Source organism: Oncorhynchus nerka, linkage group LG3, assembly GCF_034236695.1.
Source record: "Oncorhynchus nerka isolate Pitt River linkage group LG3, Oner_Uvic_2.0, whole genome shotgun sequence".
Classification (NCBI taxonomy): domain Eukaryota; kingdom Metazoa; phylum Chordata; class Actinopteri; order Salmoniformes; family Salmonidae; genus Oncorhynchus; species Oncorhynchus nerka.
The window spans coordinates 17,121,363-17,148,207 of record NC_088398.1 but is presented as its reverse complement, the minus strand read 5'-3'; the positions used below and the strand labels follow the sequence as shown (position 1 = coordinate 17,148,207).

The 26,845-nt window shown below is 43.5% G+C and overlaps 1 protein-coding gene across 1 annotated transcript in view; it reads right to left on the bottom strand.

Annotated features, from left to right (window-relative positions):
- The window catches only part of mindy3 (MINDY lysine 48 deubiquitinase 3), a 43,420-nt gene extending 16,599 nt beyond the window's left edge, over positions 1–26,821 (bottom strand). Inside the window, exons 1-11 of the mRNA XM_029623267.2 lie at positions 25,905–26,821; positions 25,706–25,785; positions 25,298–25,358; positions 24,725–24,910; positions 24,448–24,499; positions 23,957–24,071; positions 23,798–23,871; positions 23,572–23,651; positions 23,119–23,189; positions 22,309–22,389; positions 4,523–4,595 (exon numbers count right to left, since the gene is read on the bottom strand). Coding sequence (XP_029479127.1) covers positions 4,523–4,595; positions 22,309–22,389; positions 23,119–23,189; positions 23,572–23,651; positions 23,798–23,871; positions 23,957–24,071; positions 24,448–24,499; positions 24,725–24,910; positions 25,298–25,358; positions 25,706–25,785; positions 25,905–25,998 — 967 coding nt within the window. The 5' untranslated portion in view covers positions 25,999–26,821. The remainder of the gene's footprint in view (positions 1–4,522; positions 4,596–22,308; positions 22,390–23,118; positions 23,190–23,571; positions 23,652–23,797; positions 23,872–23,956; positions 24,072–24,447; positions 24,500–24,724; positions 24,911–25,297; positions 25,359–25,705; positions 25,786–25,904) is intronic.
- Between the last annotated feature and the right edge of the window lie 24 nt (positions 26,822–26,845).

Below are 26,845 nucleotides of genomic sequence, written 5' to 3'. Positions count from 1 at the left end.
GGTGAAGAGGGTGCCCCATTATCAGCAAGTCCCAGTGGCACTGAAACAGGACAGGCCTTCACGCAGACTGAACACACAGTTTACATTGTGCTAACAGAGGTACCTCATCACACACAAACACATATGTACACATGCAAGAACACACATGCAAAAGCACGAACGCCGGCCTTGTCCTCTCCTCTGTCTAACCTACATTCCTCAGCTATGACTTCTCTACCTGAGAGAACGAGCTTTAAAACACTACCACGTGTGTACGCGCATGTCCTACCCGTCTACTTAAAATACTAACATATGATTGTGTGTGCGCGCCACGAGTACAGTATGTGTGTTGTACACACATACTGGGTAGGACTACAGCTGAATCATAGCTTTACCCTAAGTTTCAAATTCTGTGTGTGAAACACTAACGAAGTGGTGTGTTATTGCATGCATGGGAGACCTGTGTGTGTGTTATTGCGTGCATGGGAGACCTGTGTGTGTGTGTTATTGCGTGCATGGGAGACCTGTGTGTGTGTGTGTGTTATTGCATGCATGGGAGACCTGTGTGTGTGTGTTATTGCGTGCATGGGAGACCTGTGTGTGTGTGTGTTATTGCGTGCATGGGAGACCTGTGTGTGTGTGTGTGTTATTGCGTGCATGGGAGACCTGTGTGTGTGTGTGTGTTATTGCGTGCATGGGAGACCTGTGTGTGTGTGTGTGTGTGTTATTGCGTGCATGGGAGACCTGTGTGTGTGTTATTGCGTGCTATTGCGTGCATGGGAGACCTGTGTGTGTGTGTGTTATTGCGTGCATGGGAGACCTGTGTGTGTGTGTGTGTGTGTTATTGCGTGCATGGGAGACCTGTGTGTGTGTTATTGCGTGCATGGGAGACCTGTGTGTGTGTGTATTGCGTGCATTGGAGACCTGTGTGTGTGTGTGTGTGTTATTGCGTGCATGGGAGACCTGTGTGTGTGTGTGTGTGTGTGTTATTGCGTGCATGGGAGACCTGTGTGTGTGTGTGTGTGTTATTGCGTGCATGGGAGACCTGTGTGTGTGTGTGTTATTGCATGCATGGGAGACCTGTGTGTGTGTGTGTTATTGCATGCATGGGAGACCTGTGTGTAAATTATTGCGTGCATATGGGATGTGTGTACACTCTGGCGCCTCTCTTCTATAACACAGTGAACTGGGCCGACTGTAGATGTGACACTGGCAGATTTATAGGGCTTTGACACTGCTCTCAGCTCTGCTGGTTCTAGTGTGTGTATAAACATCCATATGGCGTAAATGAAAAATCTCACGAAACAGCAGAAACACATCTCAGTGTAGACAGACCTATCAATTTCTCTGTTTCTCACTCTCTGGTCTGAACGGGTCAGTGTGTGGTCAGTGTTTCATTTACTACATATTTGGTGTGGAGGCAACCAGAACAGACTACTCTCAGCTGGTGGCGCTCACTTTGTTTTCGAAACTTCAACACAAACAGGCACACACAACCCCTCAGCCACGTCAAGAGGCATATTGTTCTTATAAACACGAAACGGAGGAATGTTGTTTACGCCGTCAGAAATGATTCCTGCTGGAACACACACACACATATCAAAGACAGCGACAAACACACAAATGTATCTGTGCAGGTTTGGTCCATGGGTGTGGTGTGTGTGTGTGTGTGTGTGTGTGTGTGTGTGTGTGTGTTATGACTACGGTGACCTTCAGCTGAACACACTCACACTCCAGCAACATGCATCATGCTCTCATTGTGTAGTGTGACAATCACACATACCATGGGTAACTCAATCTCTCCATATATACTTTTGTGTGTGTATATATAATGTATGTGGACACCCCTTTAAAATGGTGGATTTGGCTACTTCAGCCACACCAGTCACTAATAGGTGTATAAAATCAAGCACAAAGCCATGCAATCTCCATAAACAAACATTAGCAATAGAATGGCCTTACTGAAGAGCTCAGTGACTTTCAACGTGGCACTGTCATAGGATGCTACCAAGTTAGTTTGTCAAATTTCTGCCCTGCTAGAGCTGCCCGGGTCAACTGTAAGTGCAGTTATTGTGAAGAGGAAAAGTCTAGGAGCAACAACAGCTCAGCTGCAAAGTGTCAGGCCACACAAGCTCCAGAACGGGACCACAGAGTGCTGTAGCGCATAAAAATAGTCTGTCCTCGGCTGCAACACTCATTACCGAGTTCCAAACGTCCTCTGGAAGCAATGTCGGCAAAATAACTGTTCGTCGGGAGCTTCATGAAATGGGTTTCTATGGCCGAGCAGCAGTACACAAGCCTAAGATCACCATGCGCGATGCCAAGCATTGGCTGGAGTGGTCCAATGGAGGCGAGCTTTGCACTCTGGAGCAGTGGAAATGGGTTTTCTGGAGTGATGAATCACGCTTCACCATCTGTCGGTTCAACAGATTAATCTGGATTTGGCGGAAGCCATGAGATCGCTACCTGCCCCAATGCATAGTGCCAAATGTACAGTTTGGTGGAGGTGAAATAATGGTCTAGGGCTGCTTTTCATGCTTCGGGCTTGGCCCCTTAGTTCCAGTGTACAGAAATCTTAATGCTACAGCATACAATTATATTCCAACAGTTTGGGGACGGCCCTTTCCTCTTTCAACGTACCCGTGCACAAAGCAATGTCCATACAGAAATGGTTTGTCGAGAACTTGATTGGCCTGACTGAAGATATCCCTCTAGCGTTGTGGGGACTGTGCTTTGGGAAAGTGGGTGGGGTCATATCCTGCCTGGATGGCCCTGTCTGGGGGTATCGTTGGAAGGGGCCACAGAGTCTCTGACCCATCCCGTCTCAGCCTCCAGTATTTATGCTGCAATAGTGTGTGTCGGGGGGCTATGGACAGTTTGTTATATCTGGAGTATTTCTCCTGTCCTGTATGAATTTACGTATGCTCCCTCTAAAAAAAAAAGAAGCTCTCTCTCTACCTCCAACAAACTCTCTCCCGGAGGACCTGAGCCATGGGACCTTGCCTCAGGACTACCTAGCCTGATGACTCCTGGCTGTCCCCAGTCCACATGGTCTTGCTGCTGCTCCAGTTTCAACTGTTCTGCTTGCGGCTATGGAACCCTGACCTGTTCACCAGATGTGCTTCCCTGTACCGGAACTGCTTCCTTGTACCGGAACTGCTATTTTCAACTCTCTACCACACCTGCTGCCTCGACCTCAATGATCAGCTATGAAAAGCCAACTTACATTTACTCCCGAGGTGCCGATCTGTTGCACCCTCTACAACCACTGTGATGATGATGATGATGATGGTTATTATAATTATCACGATTCCCTGCTGGTCATCTATGAGCGTTTGAACATCTTGGTCATGTTCTGGTATAATTTCCTACCCGGCACAGCCAGAAGAGGAGTGGCCACCCCTCAGAGCCTGGTTCTTCTATAGGTTTCTTCCTAGGTTCCTGGCTTTCTAGGGAGTTTTTCCCTAGCCACTGTGCTTCTACATTGCTTCCCGTTTGGGGTTTTAGGCTGGGTTTCTGTATAGCACTTTGTGACATCGACTGAACTAAATTTGATTGATTGCAAGAGCCCTGACCTCAACCCCATCAAACACCTCTGGGATATATTGTAATGCCGACTGCAAGCCAGGCCTAATCACACATCAGTGCCCTTCCTCACTAATGCTTGTGGCTAAATGTAAGCAAGATCCCACAGAAATGTTCCAACATCTAGTGGAACACCTTCCCAGAAGAGTGGAGGCTGTTATAGCAGCAAAGAGGGGACCAACTTCATTAATGCCCATGATTTTGGAATGAGACGTTCGACGAGCATCACATAAAATATTATTCCTCTTTTTATCACTATCCTTGCCCTTTTCTTTGCCTTCCCGCCCCCGATCACCCCAAAAGGAGGAAGAAGAGGATGGGAGCAGGTTGACTCAGCTGTGGGGGGGATTGGGGCAGGCGGGCGGGCTGACACACACACTAACCCCAAAACAACAACAGCAGAGATGAGACGAGAGAGGACCCCTGCTCAGAGGATGAGGAGAAGAGAGGATGAGAAGATAGGAGTCGGAGGTTATATAGGCACATGCTCTACCAGGAAGGAGAGAGGAGAGAAGATAACATGTCCAGGATATTGGTGTGTGTGTGAGAGAGAGACACGCTATTAGGCGATATACCATATGTTGGGGCATTTCAAAATACAGATGGTATGATATTCAAAACCGATAAACCAGGGTCTGTGGGGGTGAGTGCTACGCCACTGCTTAGAACTATAAGAAACCTAAGATGTGTCAAATTATATCCAGCTCAGGGCTCCAGCTATGCATTTGGTTTGCTAACTTGCTTGCTAAGTGTCAAGATCAAGCGTCTTGGTTACAGCAGACACATTCAATCCCCTCCTGGATCAAGATCCCCGTTGCCTAAATTGTTGTGCGTTTCTATTTTAATATCGCCCCTTGTGTGCACTTCCGGTAATACCGTATACCACATTATGGTTCCTGAAACGGTATGAACATCTGGATACTGCCCAACCCTAGAGACTATCGTTGAACAGTATTACCTTCTGGGTCGAAGGTTTGGAAGACTCTCCTGGCCTGTTCAGACGGAGACTCAGGAGCCACCAGACACATCTCCTACAAAGACAAGAGAGGGACATCTGTCAGATATCTCTACATTATATTATAGTCTAAACACAGAAATTAGGCAGGCTTCCAAATCTCCAGAAAATCCAAAGAGAAAGACAGAGCGAGAGAGATGTGTAGACCGAAACACACAGAGATCACATAATAGGTCAAGAATTAAGATTACAACAACGGCTCTAAGGAATGCGCGCGTGTGTAAGCTAGCGTGTGAATGTAAGAGCTTACGTGCGTGCAGACTATCATAATCATCAGGCTATGTTGGGTTATTAGCTGATCTGCAGATAAAACCAGACATTATGTTTTCACTCAAAACACACATCAGCCAATCAGGCACTCACACAGAGAGTTATAGTTGTTTGTTTGCTGACTCACGAGGGTCGTTGCCGGGGGGACTCGGAGGAGAAATAAGGAGAGACAGATTTCACAGAGATAGGACAGTGTGGGTGTGTGTGCTGGGGGGGGGGGGTTAGTTCCAATCTTTCGATTCATCAACCCCCTCATACTCCAAATTTGTACTCCCTTACCCAAGTTTCATAGTGAAATATGACAGTTGACAGGCTGGGAACCAAAACTGCAAAACTCAAACACGCACAGTGGGTAGCATAGTATTAATGACACTTGCCGCATCCACTGAACTGGAGTAGGTTTACTACAGTGGCGTTTTACACAAACACACTCGGCCCGAACACAAACACACTCAGCCAAGAGCAAATAAACTGAGCTCATCTCCCTGAGCCAGCCTTTATTAAAGTAGGAGTTCAGATGAGACGGTAGGTTATAGAGCATCACTGACATATTACCGTCCTCAGGGGTCACAGAGGAAGAGAGAGGGACAGAGGAAGAGAGGGGGACAGAGGAAGATCAGGGGAAGAGTTGGGGAGAAAGATCTCAAGAGAAGACTCCCAGCTGGTAGGGAGGAGTGCACACACACTTCTCCCTGTCAGAGCAGCTGGTGTACAGAATGGTTAGATTTGTTAGTTTAAGTATCTCTATAAATCAAGCCGTACATTCTTCATCTCGATAGACAGACATGGAGTCAGACGTGTGTTAAGGGTTAATGAATGGTCAGAGGGTTAATGTCCCTTACAGTTTACATGAGCATAATTTACTGGAGGAGGCTACTAAAGGGAGTACATGTGTGTGACATACAGTATAACCCAGTTATAGAGATGGAGTTACCTCATATACTCTCCTCTAGCAGTAAGGGTTAAGATTCAGGCAGAGTTATAACTGTAGGTAATAACAGCGCTGGAACCTTGTAGTAACAGGAGATAGTCCCAGTCAACAATCAAGTAATATTGAATTCCCTCGAGCATGCCCACAAATTGCAGAAAACAAACAGTTTATTTCACCCCCATTATAAAGAGGCAACTTCTTCATCAATTTTGTTCTACAGAAATGAATGAAAACTGCTGTGTTGTTCAACGTACATGTAGCCAGGTCAAAAAAAATCACAACCTACGGCTCGCAATGCTCCAATGTAGGAAAATAAAGTCTGCGAGAAGCGCCCTGTGTCTTCAGGGTATCCGGTGTGGGAGAGTGGGAAATATGGGGACGCAGTGGCCAAGTAGGCTACACGTAGTTATGTGTGGAAAACATTTCATCACAGGTAAGACATTTAACTTGTTTAGTATAGTCCGTTTGTAACTCCACTCACTACTAGTAGCTGTATAGTCTGTGTTGTTGGTCTTAGCTAGCTTAATGTTCCAGTCGGTAGTTAGCATTCACTCACTCAAGTGGCTGCAAGCATTGTCATGAAAAGGGGCGAGGGAAGCACTACAATATTACCTTTTCTAAGTTGTGAGAATGCTAGGGAGCAGGCAATGTTGAAAAGTAAACTTTAGACATGTACTTTTCTTAAATGTAGTTTTGTAAATCTACTAAAACAAACAAGAAAATTGTTTTTGAAAAATTGAAAGTTTTTGCTGTGAGGCAATGGGGTAATCACCACAGGTTGTTTTCCCCACAAGCGGGCAGGGTCGCAACATTTTTCACCTCCATGTCTCTGTCATAATCAGATCTTAAGTCTCCTTAGAGACAGTAAACATACTGTCATCTACAGACAAGGCAACGTCTCATTACCTGAAGCCTGCACACACACGATGAGCTCAGATACAATCTCGCAATACACTTTAACAAAACATGTCTATGTACAGGTAAATGCCAAAATAAAGGAAACACCAACATAGAGTCTTAATAGGGTGTGGGGGCATACACAAGTTAATGCACATTGGCATAGACTCTACAAGTGTCTAACTTCATTGGAGGGATCCGACACCATTCTTCCATGAGACATTCAATCATTTGATGATTTGGTGATGGTGGTGGAAAAAGCTTTCTCAGGCACCGCTCTAGAATATTCCAGAAGTGTTCAATTGGGTTGAGATCTGGTGACACACACAGGGTTGCAAAGGGTCTGAAACTTTGAAGTACATTTGGGAAGTTAAGCCCTGGAATTAGTGGAATTTTGCTTAAATTCATTAAAAAAAGATAGCGTATAACAGTGAACCTAATTGAGGTGTGTTAATTCACTTATTTCCATACATGTTTCATTTTAAAACATTTATTTTACAAAGGAGTTGTTTAATCTAACTGCTTAACTATTTATCTGTACATGGAATTGCATTTGTTTTTTTTCTTTACAGGAAATGCCACAAGCACCATCTGATGTGTGGAGACATTTCACTGCAGCTAATGTATAAGGAAAAGCTGTGTACATTTGCAAATAGTGTGCCAAATCATATGAGAAGAATGCAACAAAGATGCAGAATCATCTGGCCAAGTGCATAAAGTTCCATCAGCGCTCACAACAAGCAACCTCTGACAAATGTCCCTCTACATCTATTCGAGGTGAAAATGATGAATCAGACACCTTATTGATAGCAAAAGCTCATGGTCATCCTGGAATCAGAAGTTTTTGACTCAATGGAGGAATGCAGTCAGAGAAATGCTGATGGATGTCTTGCTCAAGCGGTGTGTGCAACTGGTTCACCTCTGATGCTCACAGGCAATGTGTATTGGAAGAGATTTCTGAATGTTCTTTGCCCAACATAAAGCATGTCTGGTTGGAATGGTGTATCTACTCATTTGCTGGATGCAGAGTTCAAGCGAAGGTCAAGCAAATCATAGAGAAAGCAGACTATTGCAATCATCTCTGATGGGTGGTCGAATGTTCATGGGCAAGGAATAATTAACTACATCTCCACCCCTCAACCAGTATTCTACAAGAGCACAGACACATTGGTCTCTACATTGCAGATGAGCTGAAGGCAGTCATCGATGACCTTGGACCTCATGCATTGAATCTGCTCATCAAGGACATCATGGCACTGAAAACAATGGCTACACTCTACAAGAGAGCCAAGGCATCAAGTTATAGCAGCAATCTACCTCACCGAGCAAAGTGAGAAGACCGACCGACCAACCAGTTCTCCCGCACATTGGATAACCGGGCTATCTGCATTGTGTCCCACCCACCAACTCCTCTTTTACGCTACTGCTACTCTCTGTTAATCATAGTCATTAGTCAATAGTCATGTGCATAGTCATTTTAACCATATCTACATGAACATACTACCTCAATCAACCTGACTAACCGGTGTCTGTATGTAGCCTCGCTACTTTTATAGCCTGTTTTTAATTTTTTTTATTTACAGTTGTTTTATTTCTTTACCTACATATTGTTCACCTAATACCTTTTGTGCAATATTGGTTAGAGCCTGTAAGTAAGCATTTCACTGTAACCTGTTGTATTCGGCGCACGTGACAAATAAACTTTGATTTGATTTGAATAAGAACACCACATTGAAGGTGCCCAACAACACCCGTTGGGGTGGTGTTGTCATCACATTTGACAGTCTCCTGGAGGGGAAGGAGTCAATCCAAGAAATGACCATATCACAGTCTGCTGATATGGACAACCTCATCAAGAGGATCCTCCTGGATGAAGTATTTTGGGAGAGAGTGGTAAGCAGCCTGACAATGCCATCTTGTCTGATGTTCATACTCTGCTTGCAGATTTAAAATAAGAAATCTGTACTTCACTGTTGCTCCAAGCAGAGGAAACTGCAGTTCAGAAAAGCATTAAAAAGCGTGAAGACTTCTGCCTGAAGCCCATACACGCCGCAGCATACATGTTGGACCCCAAGTGTGCTGGCAAGAGCATCCTGTCTGATGCAGAGATCAACAAGACCTATGGTGTCATCACTACCGTGTCTCGCCACCTTGGCCTGGATGAAGGCAAGGTTCTTGGCAGTCTGGCGAAGTACACTTCCAAGCAAGGCATTGGATGGAGGTGCAATACGGCAGTCGTGCAAACATCTCATCAGCCACCTGGTGGAAGGGACTGTGGATCCGAGGCTCTTTCTCCTGTTGCCTCCATTATCCTCAAAATCCCACCAACATTAGCCACCTCAGAGTGCAACTGGTCCTTGTTTGGGAACACACATACCAAGGCACACAACAGGCTGACCAACACAAGGCAATTTGCCATCCAGGCAAATTTGAGGCTTTTTGAGCCTGACAACAAGGTTGGAAAGTGACAGTGAAGATGACGCCTCAGAGTCTGATGTTCAAGGGGTGGACACTGAGGAGGTCGTTTTGGGTAGCCTTCCACAAGCTTCCCACAATAAGTTGGGTGAATTTTGGCCCATTCCTCCTGACAAAGCTGGTGCAACCCTTGCTCACACAGACTTTTTCAGTTTTGCCCACAAATGTTCCATAGTCAGCCAAGGTCAGGGCTTTGTGATGGCCACTCCAATACCTATACTTTGTTGTCCTTAAGCCCCTTTGCCACAACTTGTGAAAGTATGCTTGGGGTCATTGTCCATTTAGAAGACCCATTTGCAACCAAGCTTTAACTTCCTGACTGATGTCTTGAGATGTTGCTTCAATATATCCACATAATTTTCCTTCGTCATGACGCCATTTATTTTGTGAAGCGCACCAGTCACTCCTGCAGCAAAGCACCCCCACAACATGATGCTGCCACCCCCGTGCTTCACGGTTGGGATGGTGTTCTTCGGCTTGCAAGCCTCCCCCCTTTTCCTGCAAACATAACGATGATCATTATGGCCAAACAGTTCTATTTTTGTTTCATCAGACCAGAGGACATTTCTCCAAAAAGTACGATCTTTGTCCCCATGTGTATTACCGCCTGGTACGGCAACTGCTCCGCCCACAACCGTAAGGCTCTCCAGAGGGTAGTGAGGTCACAGGAAGGCCATAAAGATCATCAAGGACAACAACCACCCGAGCCACTGCCTGTTCACCCCGCTATATCATCCAGAAGGCGAGGGCAGTACAGGTGCATCAAAGCAGGGACCGAGAGACTGAAAAACAGCTTCTATCTCAAGGCCATCAGACGGTTAAACAGCCACCACTAACATTGAGTGGCTGCTGCCAACACACTGACTCAACTCCAGCCATTTTAATAATGTGCCAGGTGCCCCTGGATGAATAATCCAAGGCCTCACTGCATTCCGGACGCCAATGGGCCTGTTCCAGTTCAAGGTCATGCCGTTTGGCCTTCATGGGGCCCCTGCAACTTTCCAGAGGCTGATGGACAAGGTCCTCCAGGACTGTGACGATTACTGTGCTGCTTACTTGGATCTATAGCCACTCCTGGGAGGAGCACATACAGCATCTTAGCAGAGTCCTATGGAAGATCCATGATTCAGGCCTCACGCTTAACCTCCTGAAGTGTGAGTGGGTGAAACAGGAGACAAAGTACCTGGGTTACCAGCTGGGTAAGGGTAAAGTTCGGCATCAGGTGGACAAAGTGGAGTCCATCAGGAACAGCCCTCAACCCAGAACCAAGACACAGGTGAAGTCCTTCCTAGGTCTGGCAGGGTGGTCCCGGAGATTCATTCCGCAGTTTTCGACCATCGCTGTCCCTCTGACCAACCTCACTTCAAAAGGTGGCCAGCAACCCTGGACTGAGGAGTGTGAGGAAGCCTTCAGGATACTGAAAAAACATGCTCATTCCCTGTTCTTCAGAAGAGATTTCTCGTGCAGGTGGACGCTTCGGCTGTGGGAATTGGCGCTGTACTGGCCCAAGGAGAGCCAGGAGAAGAGCTTCCCGTGCTGTACCTGAGTCGGAAGCTGTTGCCCAGGGAAAACAGGTATTCTACAATTGAGAAGGAGTGCTTGGCTATTAAGTGGGCCCTAGATAGTCTCCGTTACTACCTTCTTCAGAGGGTATTTGACCTGCACACAGACCACAGAGCACTGACCTGGATCCAGACCATGAAGGACCGGAATTCTCGTGTGACCAGGTGGTATCTGGAGCTCCAGCCCTTCAGGTTCTGTGTCCGTCACAAGGCAGGAAAAGAGAACGTCACAGCGGACTACCTATCAAGGCTCCCGAACCTGGTCGCTACAGGAGAGGTAATGTGACGTAGAAGTCCGTCACTGGCCGCGGGCAGCATTTGGTTCTTTAACGCACGCACACATTCATCACTCCTCCCTGCTCAGTTATAAGGTAACAATGTGGGTCGACACACAAGTTAACTTCTCTGTCTTAGTACATATATTTCACACTTGTCAATGCTCATATTTAATATAAGCAATATGTATTATACTTATCTGTGTTATGGATGAGCGCTTTGTTTGTTTGTTTGTTTGTTCTGTTCCTCTCTCTCTTTGTAGCTTCCGGGTATGCTAGATAAGGACCCGAGCAAAGGGAATTGGGCTGACTTTGTAGTGCCTGTCCTAAATGGCTCATTAATGTAAATGTGCATATTGAAAGACACTGTCAGTAGTGATGTAATTTTGTAAATGTTATGTGGTGATATTGTTTAAAAACGTGTTGCAATGTATATCCTTTAGTATGTTTAGTTAATGGAAAATGTAGGTTTGACTAGATAATTGCTTAATTAATTAGTGTTAATTGTTCTGAGGGGAGGGGCTAGCCCTACAAAAGAAGCCTCTTTCAGTTCATGGAGGCCATTTTGGATTGAGCTGTGAATGGGGCACCATTGTGTTTAGCTGTCCCATAAGGTATACGTTTGATGGCAGTACTGTTGTTTTTGTTCCGGAATCACTTTGTAAATAAACACCCTTGAAGCACAGAAGAACTTTTGTGGCTCCGCCATCTTTTTATTTTGATAGAGGTTAGGTTTTCCAGTATAGCCTTCTGGCCTACTTTACGTGACAGAAATGTATGTAAAATATATCACTAGCCACTTTAAACAATGCTACTTAATATAATGTTTACATACCCTACATTACTCATCTCATATGTATATACTGTACTCTATACCATCTACTGCATCTTGCCTATGCCGTTCTGTACCATCACTCATTCATATATCTTTATGTACATATTCTTTATCCCTTTACACTTGTGTGTATACGGTAGTAGTTTTGGAATTGTTAGGTTAGATTACTCGTTGGTTATTACTGCATTGTCGGAACTAGAAGCACAAGCATTTTGCTACACTCGCATTAACATCTGCTAACCATGTGTATGTGACAAATAAATTCGATTTTTTTTTAGTCTTGGCTTTTTTTAATGGTAGTTTTGGAGCATTGGCTTCTTCCTTGCTGAGTGGACTTTTCAGGTCGATATAGGACTCATTTTTACTGTGGATACAGATACTTTTGTACCCGTTTCCTCGAGCATCTTCACAAGGTTCTGGGAGTGATTTGCACTTTTCGCACCAAAGTACGTTCAACTCTAGGAGACAGAACGCGTTCCTGAGCAGTATGACAGCTGCGTGGTCCCATGGTGTTTATACTTACATACTATTGTTTGTACAGATGAACGTGGTACCTTCAGGCATTTGGAAATTGCTCCCAAGTATGAACCAGACTTGTGGAAGTCTACAATTTTTTTCTGAGGTCTTGGCTGATTTCTTTTGATCAGAGGCATTGAGTTTTAAGGTAGGTCTTGAAATACATCCACAGGCACACCTCCAATTGACTCAAATGATGTCAATTAGCCTATCAGAAGCTTCTAAAGCCATGACATCATTTTCTGGAATTTTCCTAGCTGTTTAAAAAGGCAGTGTCAACTTATTGCATGTAAACTTCTGACCCGCTGGAATTGTGATACAGTGAATTCTAAGTGAAATAATCTGTCTGTAAACAATTGTTGGAAAAATTACTTGTGTCATGCACACAGTAGATGTCCTAACCGACTTGCCAAAACTATGGTTTGTTAACAAGAACTTTGTGGAGTGGTTGAAAAACGAGTTTTAAATGACTCCAACCTAAATGTATGTACACTTCCGACTTCAACTATATGTTGAAAACGTTTTTGGGAGATGCGATGGATCATTGGAGATCATTCAAAATTCATTTTTTTGTTCAGTGAAATCATCCCATGTGAAGAGGTCAACTCATTTAATTAAAGTTATGATTTTAACTCAATTGTTTTTTAAATTTCTATTGGAATGATTTAATAATTTGCAATTATGTTTACTCATAATATATCCAATGAAAAACAACATCTACATTTAAACGGTATTAACATTAATTTGCATATATTTCCGATAAGTCCCATATATTCCCATGGAAAGTTTACACCTCTGAACATTCCCCAAAATGTGCAACCCCACACACAGACACTTTAAACCCCCTATGCTCCTTTGAGACCCCTCTTTCAAAAAGTCAAATCTCTTAACCATGATAGCCAAAATAAAACAGGCAACTGTGCATTTTTATTCATTAATTAATTTAACACCTGCTTTCAACATACATTGTATCCCTAATTTACTCAAGTGTTTCCATTATTTTGGCAGTTACCGGTACGTGTGTAGCGTGTGTGGGTGTGTTAAATGCCAGGCCTGCTAGTATGTCTTTGATGTGTGTTTTATTAGAGGCCTGGAGATGCTGCTGAGTTTAGATTACATGTCATGTCACACACTCCACAGGGAAGGGGTGTGTGTGTATTAGCCCCATCTCCTTCAGCCATTTGTTTGCTTGCACTGGACCAGAGGACTGCATTCTCTAAATGTGCATGCACGTGCACACACCCCGATGGTACCAAGACAGTGTGTGTGTCTGTGTGTTATGAAAATCAAGAGGAATGCATTCCGAACGAGCTCAGAACCTAATTATGTTCCCCAAACCCTCAAGTCTGTATTGAGTCTTACGAATCAGATCTAGCTCCTGAACAGCAACAGCAACAGAAACCCAGAAACACTAGTCCAGCTCATCTCTATCCATCTGGTTCTCTCCCCTTCCACTTTAATTTGGGTGTTTCCAACCCTCTTTCTATCCCTCTCACCTTCCCTCCCCCTCTCCTGAGATGTAAGGAGCTGTAGATGGGTGTAGCCTTACCCCTCTCGTCGATCCCCCTCTTCAGCTTCCCCTTCCTCTTTTCTCTACCCCTCCCTCTTGGTCCCTCTGTTCTGTCCTGACACATACTTTCATCTGTCTCTCCATCTATCCATCCCCGACCATTCTTTCCCTCTCTGTCACGCTAACAGGAACTCCTAGTCTACAGTGTCTGTGTGGTGTTGGTTTAGTGTTTCTCTTTGTTAGGTGGAGAGCCTCTTGAAGCAGAAGACTAAATTACACTCAGACCTTTGTCCTGGCTAAGAGGGGCTGAGAGGTGTGTGTGTTAGGGTAGAGGTGTGTGTGTGTGTGCCAGACAGACAGGTGATTAATGGGCTGTCATCAACAACAAGCTGTCTAGGGTCTCTGAACAACAGCACAATACTATAGAGAACAGGGATATACAGGACAGCTATAGACTGAGACCAGTCACAGACAAGGGGCCAGGCCCTATCACACACAGCCTTTGTCCCTGCTAGAATAGAACAGGTCAGATGTGTCAGAGAATATTAATGACTGTTACTGTACACTTCTTTCACTCAGATCTAGCTGTGTGTGTGCGCACACTCACAGGTAAGGTACCATAGCTCTTTTCTCTTTCTTAGATTCTCTGAAAGTGAGACCTGCCTCAGACTTAATGACCCATCCTCTCCCTCTCACTTTCTGAGACATGTATAGTACAGACAAGTAACATCAGACACATGCTCTTTGGGGAAAGACACTGTGTGTGTGTGTGTGTGTGTGTGTGTGTGTGTGTCTTTAGGGACACTGAGGGCCAAAAGAGCTGCTCCATTTCCCATTAAATCACTGACCCATAACTGTGCTACTGCACACACACACAAGCCGGTTAAACCATCAGAGCGTGTAAACACACACAGACACACAGCTCCCGAGAGGGGCTTAAGGATAAGAGGATGGAGGCCTGTGAATGTCATCACTCTCAGATGGAAAGAAACACTACAGAGAGAAGAGAGAAAGAGGACATGGTCCCTAGGGAAGCCAGAAGCCCTTTTAAAGTACATCCTTCCTTCCGCACTCCCTTCTATCCTTTCAGGATTAAAATATGTCATTATGACTGATGTGACATGACAGGATAGGGTTAATGACGGGGCTGTAGTGGAGCAGGTTGAGAGCTTCAAGATCCTTGGTGTCCACATCACCAACAAACTATCATGGTCCAAACAAAACAGTCGTGAAGAGGGCAAGACAACACCTATTCCCCTCAGGAGACTGAAAAGATTTGGCATGGGTCCTCAGATCATCAAAAAGTTCTACACATGCACCATCGAGAGTATCCTGACCAGTTGCATCACCACCTGGTATGGCAACTGCTTGGCCTCCGACCGCAAGACACTACAGAGGGTAATGCGTACGGCCCAGTACATCACTGGGGCAAAGCTTCCTGCCATCCAGGACCTCTATACCAGGCAGGAAGGCACCAAAAAATTGCCAAAGACTCCAGCCACCCTAATCATACACTGTTCTCTCTGCTACCGCACGGCAAGAGGTACCGGAGCGCCAAGTCTAGGTCCAAAAGACTTAACAGCTTCTACCCTCAAGCCATAAGACTCCTGAACAGCTAATCAAAATGGCTACCCGGACTATTTGCATTGTCCCCCCAATTTTTATACTGCTGCTACTACTCTGTTTATTATCCATGCATAGTCACTTTACATCTACATACATATTACCTCAATTACCTGGACTAACCTGTGCCCCCGCACATTGACCCTGTACCCCCGGTACATAGCCTCGCTACTGTTCTTTTTTTGTTGCTCATTAAATCACGTATTTTTCCATTTTTAACTGCAGTTTGAGTAAATACTTTAACATCTTTTTTTCTTAACTGCATTGTTGGTTAAGGGCTTGTAAATAAGCATTTATTTCACTGTAAGGTCTACACTTGTTGTGACAAATAACATTTGACTGGATTAACTGTATAGTAGAATTACGTAAAGTAACATGCTATACATGACATCAGAGCTTAGAGTCTGGGAAACTTTTGCAACATTTTTGTAGGACAGAAAATTTGGCCAACACATCAAGAGAACATCCCTGGTCATCCCTACTGTCTCTGATCTGGCGGACTCACTAAAAACAAATGCTTCATTTGTAAATTATTTCTAAAAGTGTTGGAGTGTTCCCCTGGCTATCTATAAATTAAAAAACAAGAAAATGGTGCCTTCTGGGTTGCTTAATAAAGAATTTGAACAGATTAATACTTTTATATTTCATACTTAAGTATATTAACTGCCCAAATATACTTAACTATCAAAAGTAAATGTTAAAACCAAATACTTTCAGACTTTTACTCAAGTAGTATTTTACTGGGTGACTCACTTTTACTTGAGTCATATTCCATTGAGACATCTTGATATTCCATTGAGGCATCTACTTTTACTCAAGTACGACAACTGGGTACTTTTTCCAACACTGCATAAAACGCATGTCATAGTGTCAAGGTTTATGATCACTATGTTTGTACAAGATGACTTGGTGTGATACCCTGGGTTGTCTTGAACAGAATGAGCCTGTTTGTTGTGAAGGAAATTTGCTGCGCACCACGCATCTGAATGCACACGACTCATTTCTGAGAACCAAAATGATGATCTGCCTTGTGAAAGCCTAACACGAAGATCTTATTTTATACTTTAGCTAGTCATGTTGCCAATAGAAGTTTTCAGATTATGCTCACTTGACCCAGATTGAGATTTATAATGGACCAACAGTAATTGGGTAAAGGTGGGGATACTGGGCTGTGTTCAAAACAAACTACTAGTGTGATTGCTCTAGTTCCTCAACAGGACAGCTAAGAGAGATTGAAATAAATAAATATGTATATATAGTTGAAGACTCTTCTTTGAGACAAAGTGCATTGAATTACTTCGGAACTATGCACACTTAGGAGAGGTATGGATGTTGTCTCAGTTTTCAAATACACAAAATCTTCTCTCCCCAATCTCTCCTCTCCTGCCTTTATTCCTTCTCCTCCCTCTGTAGTCTCATCCCCTCTCCTCTCCCGCCTCTGTGGTGACAGAAGGCCTCAGATCCCATTACAGGCCATTATAGATAGCCTGTAATGGGATGAAGAGAGGTGGATGGGGGGTGAGAAAGGTAAAAAGAGGGGGGGTGGTGGAGGGGGGTAGCTTTTGTCCTGTTAGATCAGATAAAAACACTAATGCTATGAGGCAGTCACACACTAATGGTCTAAAAGCCACACTGTAACAATGACGGGACATCACACACACACACACACACACACTACATTAGGGACACAGGGGAATCCTAGCACAGGCATCACAAGATGCATGGTTTGAGGTCAGCTCCAGAGCTCTCTCAACACTAACACACTGAACGCTGTTGTCGTCACACACACTGACATGAACTAGTTACAACTGTTCTAGATGTGACATTTACTCTTCTCCCAACCCACAGTAATGACACGGTGTGCAGTACGCACGTGTGTGTATGTGAAAAAGAGTGTGCACGTCTGATGGGGCAGACAGCTCCTCTCCCTAATCAGCGTAGCGTCAGCTGCATGAGCATGGAAGAGAACCCAAATCGTATGCCATATCCTACAGATCTTTGCTTACCATAATAATAAGTCTAACCTGCTTAATTGCTTACACAAAAGTTAATGGTTTGAAGTACAAGGGGTAAAAAATATATATATTTCTGGTTTTAAATTTGACACTTTTTCATGATATCCTATTGTTAGTTACAATCTTGCGTCATGCGTCCATCCGAAACAAGCCGCGATGCTTCTTAACACCTGCTTGTTTAACCCAGAAGCCAGCCGCACAAATGTGTCGGAAGAAACACCATTCAACTGACAACTGTAGTCAGCTTACAGGCGCCTGGCCCGCCACAAGGAGTCGCTAGAACTCGATGAGCCAAGAAAAGCCCCACGGCCAAACCCTCCCGTAATCCGGACGACGCTGGGCCAATTGTGCGCCGCCGTACAGGACTCCCAGTCATGGTACAAGTGTTTTTCTATAACACTGATTACAGAATTCTCAGAGGCCTCAACTTGTGACAATCCAACCTTGAACTAGCTCTAGCTCCTGAATATCACTCTCTGTACCAAAATCAGCAGATGCCTAACTGTTCAATTGAAAAGTTTAATGAGATTCATACCACCCCACGTCTGCAATGATGCATGTATACGTAATTCAGAAAGACTATATAGCCTTGAGTAGAGGTCGACCGATTAATCGGAATGGCCAATTAATTAGGGCCGATTTCAAGTTTTCATAACAATCGTTAATCAGCATTTTTGGACGCCGATTATGACCGATTACATTGCAATCCACGAGGAGACTGCGTGGCAGGCTGACCACCTGTTATGAGTGCAGCAAGGAGCCAAGGTAAATTGCTAGCTAGCAGTAAACTTATCTTATAAAAAACAATACATTTTAACATAATCACTAGTTAACTACATATGGTTGATGATATTACTAGTTTAACTAGCTTGTCCTGCGTTGTGTATAATCAATGCGGTACCTGTTAATTTAAAAAATAAATTTTTTAAACCTGCAAATTTAGTTAAAATAAATTATTGTTAGCAGGCAATATTAACTAGGGAAATTGTGTTGCTTCTCTTGCATTCAGTCAAAGCAGAGTCAGGGTATATGCAGCAGTTTGGGCTGCCTGGCTCATTGCGAACTGTGTGAAGACCATTTCTTCCTAACAAAAAACATAATTAATTTGCCAGAATTCTACATAATTATTACATAACATTGAAGCTTGTGCAATGTAACAACAATATTTAGACTTAGGGTTGCCACCAGTTTGATAAAATACAGAATGCTTACGTATTTCACTGAAAGCATTTTGTTTTCGAAATGATAGGTCATTAATATGGTCAAATCCGGAAACTAAGGCTCGTATTTCTTTGTGTTTATTATATTATAATTAAGTCTGATTTGACAGAGCAGTCTGACGGTGGTAGGCAGCAGCAGGCTCGTAAGCATTCATTCAAACAGTACTTTCCTGCGTTTGCCAGCAGCTCTTCACAATGCTTGAAGCACAGCACTGTTTGACTTCAAGCCTATCAATTCCCGAGATTAAGCTGGCAATACTAAAGTGCCTATAAGCACATTCAATAGTCAAAAGGTATATGAAATACAAATAGTATAGAGAGAAATAGTCCTATAATAACTAATCTAAAACTTCTTAACTGGGAATATTGAAGACTCATGTTAAAATGAACCACCACTTTCATGTTCTGCAAGGAACTTAAAAGTTAGCTTTCTTACATGGCACATATTGCACTTTTACTTTCTTCTCCAACACTGTGTTTTTGCATTATTTAAACCAAATTGAACATGTCTCATTATTTATTTGAGACTAAATTGATTTTACTTATGTATTATATTAAGTTAAAATAAGTGTTAATTCAGTATTGTTGTGTGTGTGTGTATATATATATATATATATATATATATATATATAAATTCAAAGGTCCTCCAATAATCGGTATCGGCATTGAAAAATCCTAATCGGTCGACTAGGCAGGGTAGCCCAGTGGTTAGAGCATTGGACTAGTAACCGGAAGGTTGCAAGTTCAAACCCCCGAGCTGACAAGGTACAAATCTGTCGTTCTGCCCCTGAACAGGCAGTTAACCCACTGTTCCTAGGCTGTCATTGAAAATAAGAATTTGTTCTTAACTGACTTGCCTAGTTAAATAAAGGTTAAATAAAAAAATTGCCTTGAGATTCAAGAATAATTGGCCTTTTGGGCGATTTGTTTCTTAGCCATTAGGGATTTTTAGCCACTGCTTTTGACATAGTGGAGATGTAAATGCCATGCTATTATTTTTGTACTATGCCCTTGCATCTAAGCGGTAACTTGCCCTCATATCTGCATATTGAATTTAAATTCATATACACAAACGTGTTACTTCGACCACACCATGGCCTTGAGTCTCCTTTCTCTCCATCCAAGTGAACAAATCAGAAATGAGGGGTCCACAGTGTCCACAGTTTCCAGCAGGACAAACGGATCCAGATGGGAACTCTGGGATCACATTCCCAACAGGAAAACATCCACCTGAGGGCACACACACATCTCCTACGTCCATTAATGCTAATCAGGATCAGGTTCCCCGCTCACAGGAATGTGTGTGTACTATGTCACCAGTGTCTTGACTACCAATAACCTCCATGGCTCCCATCACAGTGAAATCATGAGGACCATGACTCATCTGGTTCATCTAGTTTGCCTCTACATGTGTTCCAGCCCCCTAGCAGGCAGACACTACCCAGTACCCTGCTTTATCCCAGGGGACATGGAGCAACTGCACTAATCTAATATGATAGTTTACTCCAACATTAAGATGTTTCCAACCCTCAAGACATGAGCGGAGTCGTACAGTACGATACACAACATCTACACAGATGATATGGGACTTGGATTCATCTTAATATAAGACCCCTTTAAAAGGCCTGGAAACTGCTGACAAACTTCTGCTTTTGGAGTTATTGATCACTTTATACAATAATTGTATTATCCATTTCTTCAAAAATCCATTGGGTGTAGTGTTATGGAGGTAGGTAAACGCTAGCTGTAACATTCTGTTTTTTTCTGATGCCATATCCAGTACCAGAGAGAATCAATTAGCTCCGCCTTAAGTTGACTGCTGGCTTTGATACGCAGGTATAGCAGTATACAGTTCCACACACGATCCACAGCCAACAGAATCCAGTGCCTGTATACATATGCAGAAGGATCTTTGAATGAGTGTAAGAAATTCTTCCAAGAATAATCTAAAATAGTGCTCCAAATTGTTTAAGTAATTTTACTTCAAGATGGAATGTGCAGTAGGGAAGAAACAGTCCCACCCCACCACCATTGTTATAGGTAGTCATCAATAAAACGTCACAATACGGTGTAGAGCATTTGATTTGCCTGCTAGAGACCCCAGCTTTACTTAAACCATTGACAACTACATGCCGTTTTCAAGGGATTGTTAAATAAAAAAGTGAATTATTTGGTTGTAATATAATCACCCCTTAAATTTTAGATTTTTCCATACAAAACAATTGCGCATATTTAGCTCAGCCCTTTCAGAGTTATACAGCATGCTCATGCTCAGTAAACATCAATTGATTATGTCATACATAAGGGTAGCATAAGTCTCAATATTGGCCACCATTAATTGGATATTTGAGTGATAAAATAATAGTGAACTATACCTGACAAGTATGAGTGGTTTAGGTTCATTTCCCCATCCTTTGTGGGCTCTGCCTGTCAAACAGCAGAAGGGCACATTTGCTGATGCACTGTTAGCTGATCATTTTTACCAAGCAAGCTACCAGTAGAAACGTTGTACAGTTGGCTAAACATAGTTGTAAGTAGACCTAATGTACTTTTTTATCCAACCAATGTAGACCTACTTAGTGAAGTTAGCTAACATCCCCTTTTCAACTTTGTTTAAGTGTTTGAAAAGTTAGAGGCATAAATATCGTACCCGTCAAAAAAAAATGCTAACCTCCCTTTTATTGTAATGGTGAGAGGTTGTGTCTTGGACGGGATGATATTTGTGCGTCTAACTTTTTCACGATTCATTCCGGACTATCTGTAAACATGGTAGCATGTTTAGAAACATACATTATTTACCATTAATTTCTATGGGGCAAAAAATTATGTGAAACCACCAAAACAAACAGCAAAAGCATCCAACAAGTTTGTAGGGTCACAAACTTGATGTAAACATTGTGTGCTAGGAATATGGAACCAGATAATCAACTTTTGACTACTTAAATACACATACAGTACCAGTCAAAAGTTTGAACAGCTACTCATTCCAGGGTTTTACCTTATTTTACTGTTTTCTACATTGTAGAATAATATTGAAGACATGTATTTGTTTAGTGTGTTGTGTAGTGGCTTTGATGACATGCACCCCACTTGTTTCTGCCCCACCAAGATTTACATGCTAAAATCGCCACTGCATATTGTGCACTGATGACTGAGGGGGGTTGTTTTTAGTAACTTCTTTGTTGTTGTAATATCGCAAACAAATGGGGCAGTTTCACCATTAAGGAGCCCAGCTTTAAGAGTCCCTTTGTAATAATTAATAAACGTTATGAACATGCTGTCATTTCTCAACCCCCATATCAGCTGTGTTACACACACACTGCTTCACCCAAAACACTGGTGTGTGTGCATTTTACAAGCTTGTTGGCCCAGTTGCAGCTGACCACAAGGTTTCAAGACCAACGCCAAAAAACAGCAGCAACTAGCCATATAAGACCATACTACTGCAGTCTCTCTCATGTGAACTGTGCAGTACTAAATCTGTTAAAGCACATTCCTGGTTCTTCTTTTTCTGACCTGCCCGCTGGAAGAGAGACTGGCTTATATTACACACAGACACACATGGCCCAGGTTGAGTGTGTGTTTTTGTGTGATTCTTACCTTGGCGAAGAACACTGAGAGATGAGTCTCACTGCCAAGGATCCATATAGGGAATTTAGGAGACTTCAGGAACGCACCCACCTGAAACACACATACAAACCAAAACTGGAGCAAAGCAGTTCTGATTCAGATTCCAGACCAACTTAACTGCCTGAACCCAGACCAGGTTAGTTTTATAGACTAAAGGCTTTCTGATGCCATTTCAACTGACAAAAGGAATGATCAGGGAATACAATCTGATGACGTAATAGAATATGTAGAGTAAGAGAGAAGAAAATACGCATATTGTTACTAATACAATGGTTGTTCAATGAGCAGGTTTATAGCATGAACATACCAATGTACCCAGGTCTAACTCATCTACCCAGACTTACTCAGCTATTCTACTACACTACTGTAGTCCCTGCTCCTTACACATTTCCTGTAGCCACTTATTTTATTTTAATGTAAAATGTTATTTTCTCCCTCGAATCTCACAGTATGTGTGAATGTGTGTAGGGTTGGGGTTAGGTGGTGAGGACTATTGCTACTCCAAACACATTTTCACATGGGATCTTGCAGAGTGGTTTGTTTTCCACCACTATCCAGATCATAAAATGTCCTACTGCACAGAGTCAGTCACACAAAATAAGTGGCAGTATGTGTGAGAGAGGGAGTGTGTATGACAATGTATTTATTTGTGGTGCTGATTCTCTCACAGAATGTTTGAATCTCTCTCCGCAATCATTCGTGTCTAGTGAACAAGAACAAACTCACCACTATGGTTTGGACATAACAAGCCTGAAGGAATGTCAGTCTGTTTGTTCGTACCTTGCAGTAGCGTAGTGACTCCATGAGAGTGAGGAAGCCAACTGATGCCTGGTTGTGGATACCATGGAGCTCTGAGGGAGGGAGGGAAGACCAGCTTAGACCAAAAAAAAAAAAGTGAAACAGCTTCTTTGGTCTCTGTGTGTATGAAAGTTTGACTGACCACTGCCATCTAGTGTTCAGATGTGGTATCACAGTCACCAGGAAACTGGACAACGTCTTCGCAACACCTTCCGTAAACAGCAATAAAGTCACCAAATGCTCATTGAAGAAAAGATTCCAATTAAATCACGCTGCCAGATAATGAGGTTTATTCGATTCCCACAGGGGACCAGTATGGGGGGGGGGGGGAGTATACAGTGCTATGTATGCACTCACTAAGTTGCTCTGGATAAGAGCGTCTCCTAAATGACAAAAAATATTACAAGTAAGTCAGCCTGTGTGTGGAGTACTTACTCATGCCAGAGCACTCCCTGTCTCCGTCCCACACATTAGAGACAGCATGGCCCGTCACTAACAGGTTAACCAGACTCTGACTGCAAAGAGACAGAAAAGTAATGGAGAGAGAAAGAAAGAGAAAGAAAAGTAATGGCTTAAGCTTTTTGGAACATCACTTATCTCAAGTTGTCAAAAGAAATATAGCTGATAAAGATTCAAAAAAGTGATGGATCAGGGATTGTACCTGCCGTGGCCATAGACTGGATCTATGAGAGGCTCTGTAGTATCTTCAATCTCATTCCTGATGTTCTCTATCCTCTGTAGAGACAGAAACAGAAAAGTGGTTACACACGCACACACAAAGAGAGCAGAGTAATATGCACACATACACGCAGACCCATACCTTGGTGAGGATGACAGAGTAGAGGAAGAGCAGGACTCCACAGCGCCCTTTCCAGGATTCGTAGAGAGACACCACCTCCTCTCTAAGCTCTGATAATGACTTCACAATACGCTTCCTGTAGAGATGAGAGGTCAAAGGTCAGCGAGACCACCTCTAATGACATTGCACTCATTTAGAGGTCAGAGGCAGGAGGGTTCATGCTGACAGTGTTGTATAATGTCATTATGCAATGTGCCAGATGGCAATCGGATGCTCCTTTGGCAGAACATCAAAGATTGTGTGTGTCTCATTAAGGAATCAGTGAGGAGTGTGTGCTGAGTCAGCAGGTTGTAAATCATTATTGAGAAACTCCAGTCACACACACAAGCTTAGCCAACCCCAGACAGATGGAGATACACACACTAGCATTCCTGACTTTCCTGCAATGTCCTTTCATCTCCATGAAGTCATGGCCAATAGAGAGATGAGCCACAGTCAGTAGAGTTACTTACTGGAGGATGCTGTGAAACCGCTCAAAGCAAAGATCCTCAGCAGCCAAAGCAGCTACACACAGGAGACACACACAGATGCAAATATACACATTTTAGTGAAACAATTTAGGTAACATTGACAAAACACATGTCATTATTCTAGATTAACAGTGACAGCAATACTACTCACTATGCGGTCTACCCACTATCATATGCGATGATTAATACCATCTCACTATAGCAATGCAGTTATTCATATTACATGGGTATTAGTGGATAGATGAGTAGTGGGACTCACTGGGTTGCTGGTCTTGCTGGGTCTGGCTGGTCTCCGGACCCCCTGTCAGGGATGTGTGAGTGGTAGTGTGGGGGCACTGTCCTTTGGCCCAGGTCACCAGGCAGTAGGAGGTGGTGGAGGAAGTAGAGCAGGCCTGTTCCAGGATCTCAGCCAGAGTAGAACATAGGGCCGCTTTCTGCTCCTCCTCTACAAGGAACAGAAGATATAGGCTAGGTTTCTAATATATATATATATATATAGTTATGATGCATCTCCATTTGGAGCTCTCTCTTTTAACAGGGTCAGTTTGGGATCAGAAGTTAGGATTACCTGTGACGTTTCTCTAGTTACAACTTTTTCTGTTAAACAGGGTCAGGGCAAGGTTTCACAAAATCAGTCCTTGGGACCCCAAGATGTGCATGTTTTGTTTTTCCCTTAACACCAGAGAGCGATTTCAAATAACCAACAAATCATCAAGCTTTAATAAGTTGAATCAGCTGTGTAGTGTTAGGGCAAAACCCAAAATGGGCTCTCCTTGGGGTCCCGAAGATTGAGCTTGGGAAATGCTGGGTTAGGGTTAGAGGTCAGGGTTACCTGTGATGCGTCTCCAGTTAGAACTCTCTCTGTTAAACAAGATGTTCTTCAGAAGGAAGGCCTGCAGGAAACGCACAATCAGGAAATATTCTACAAGCTGTAACCCATCTCTATAGGATCAAAAACACAACCTGCCGTCCTCATCAACCCTATCCACTCTGTCTAAGAACAGATGTTTGCGAAGACACTCCAGCACCATAGAGTACTATAATAAATAAACAGTAGTAGAGAAGGCTTCTCAGCTGAGTGCCTGTCAGGTGACTTCTGTAAAGTGCTATCTAAGAAGATGTGTGCCTGTCCTGATATCATCATTCTGGTAACAGACACCAACACCCTCTACCTGGTCATAGGCTGGGTCATGTTTGTGCGTAAGGTTATGCACTGTCTGGTCTGGGGACTGGTCAATACCTGTACAGGAGCAATGACAGCGCAGGGTCCTCCTTCAAACTGCTCCAGTGCTGTGTGTTCTGTCTCACTGAAGACCATCCCTAAAATACAGGAATCACAGAGTCACTTATTTTGCCCCACCACTGACAATGTCTAGGATTGTGTTCAGGTTAGAGGGGGGTGCGCCAGAATGGAGCGAAGTAGGCGAGAGGTAACTTACCCTGGGTCCATCTCCGGAAGAGTGAAGCGGACACCCCGTTGCTGCCTGGTCTTTCCCAAACTAGATCCACAACCTCTTTATTTAACTCCCCCATCGCTCTATTACACTGGTCCAACAGCCCTGGCAAACGGTTAGCTGTCTAGCTAACTACAATCAAATACAGAGCTGTCACTGCGCACACAGCCACGGTCCGGAGGATAGCTAACCTTAACTAGCGTTGTGGTTTACTCTTCAACTTTCCAGGAACTGGTGCTTCGCTTCCCTCGTCAAACGGGGCCGGTGGCATCGGCCACAACGAAGCTCCGTGGCAGGGCAGTCTCCCCGGTCTGACCAGCGGACAGATGGGAGATAGGAGCATCAACGTTAGTTAGCTACCTAGCTAGTAAAGTTAATGTTATGTGGGCGCGTCTGACCGGCTATCTTAGCGTGTGCCAATATCTCCAGCAAAGCAGCGGGCGTAAACTAGTTAGCTGCCTGGTCAGCTGTCCAGATTGATAACAATAAGTTAGGGAGACAGACTGTTAGTTGACTGCTCAATTCTCCTTGGTCCAAGTCGTAACGTTACCTTGCTACTAGTAGCCTGCTAACGTTAACTCGTTAGTACCAATTTACTATGTTTTAGCTAGCTAAATGCATAACGTTTTGACGTTCCAAAGAGCCGGTAACTTTAGTTTAGTCAGTTTTTAGAAGGCAAACGCCTGTAATAGATATCAGAAGTAGTACAATTTTGAAAAGAATATATGATTGTCGTCGGTATCAAAGACTAGCTAGCAGTATGTAATTCGTCTATTTACAACAGCTGTTTGGAAATGTGCATTGAGTGAAGAAAACGCTCGTAGCTGTGGATTGGTCCAAATCCAGAATGTTCTTGAGGTATGGGCTCCAGCTTGGCAGTCCATTGGTGAGTTCAGACTGTCAATTATTCACATCATATCTTTCCC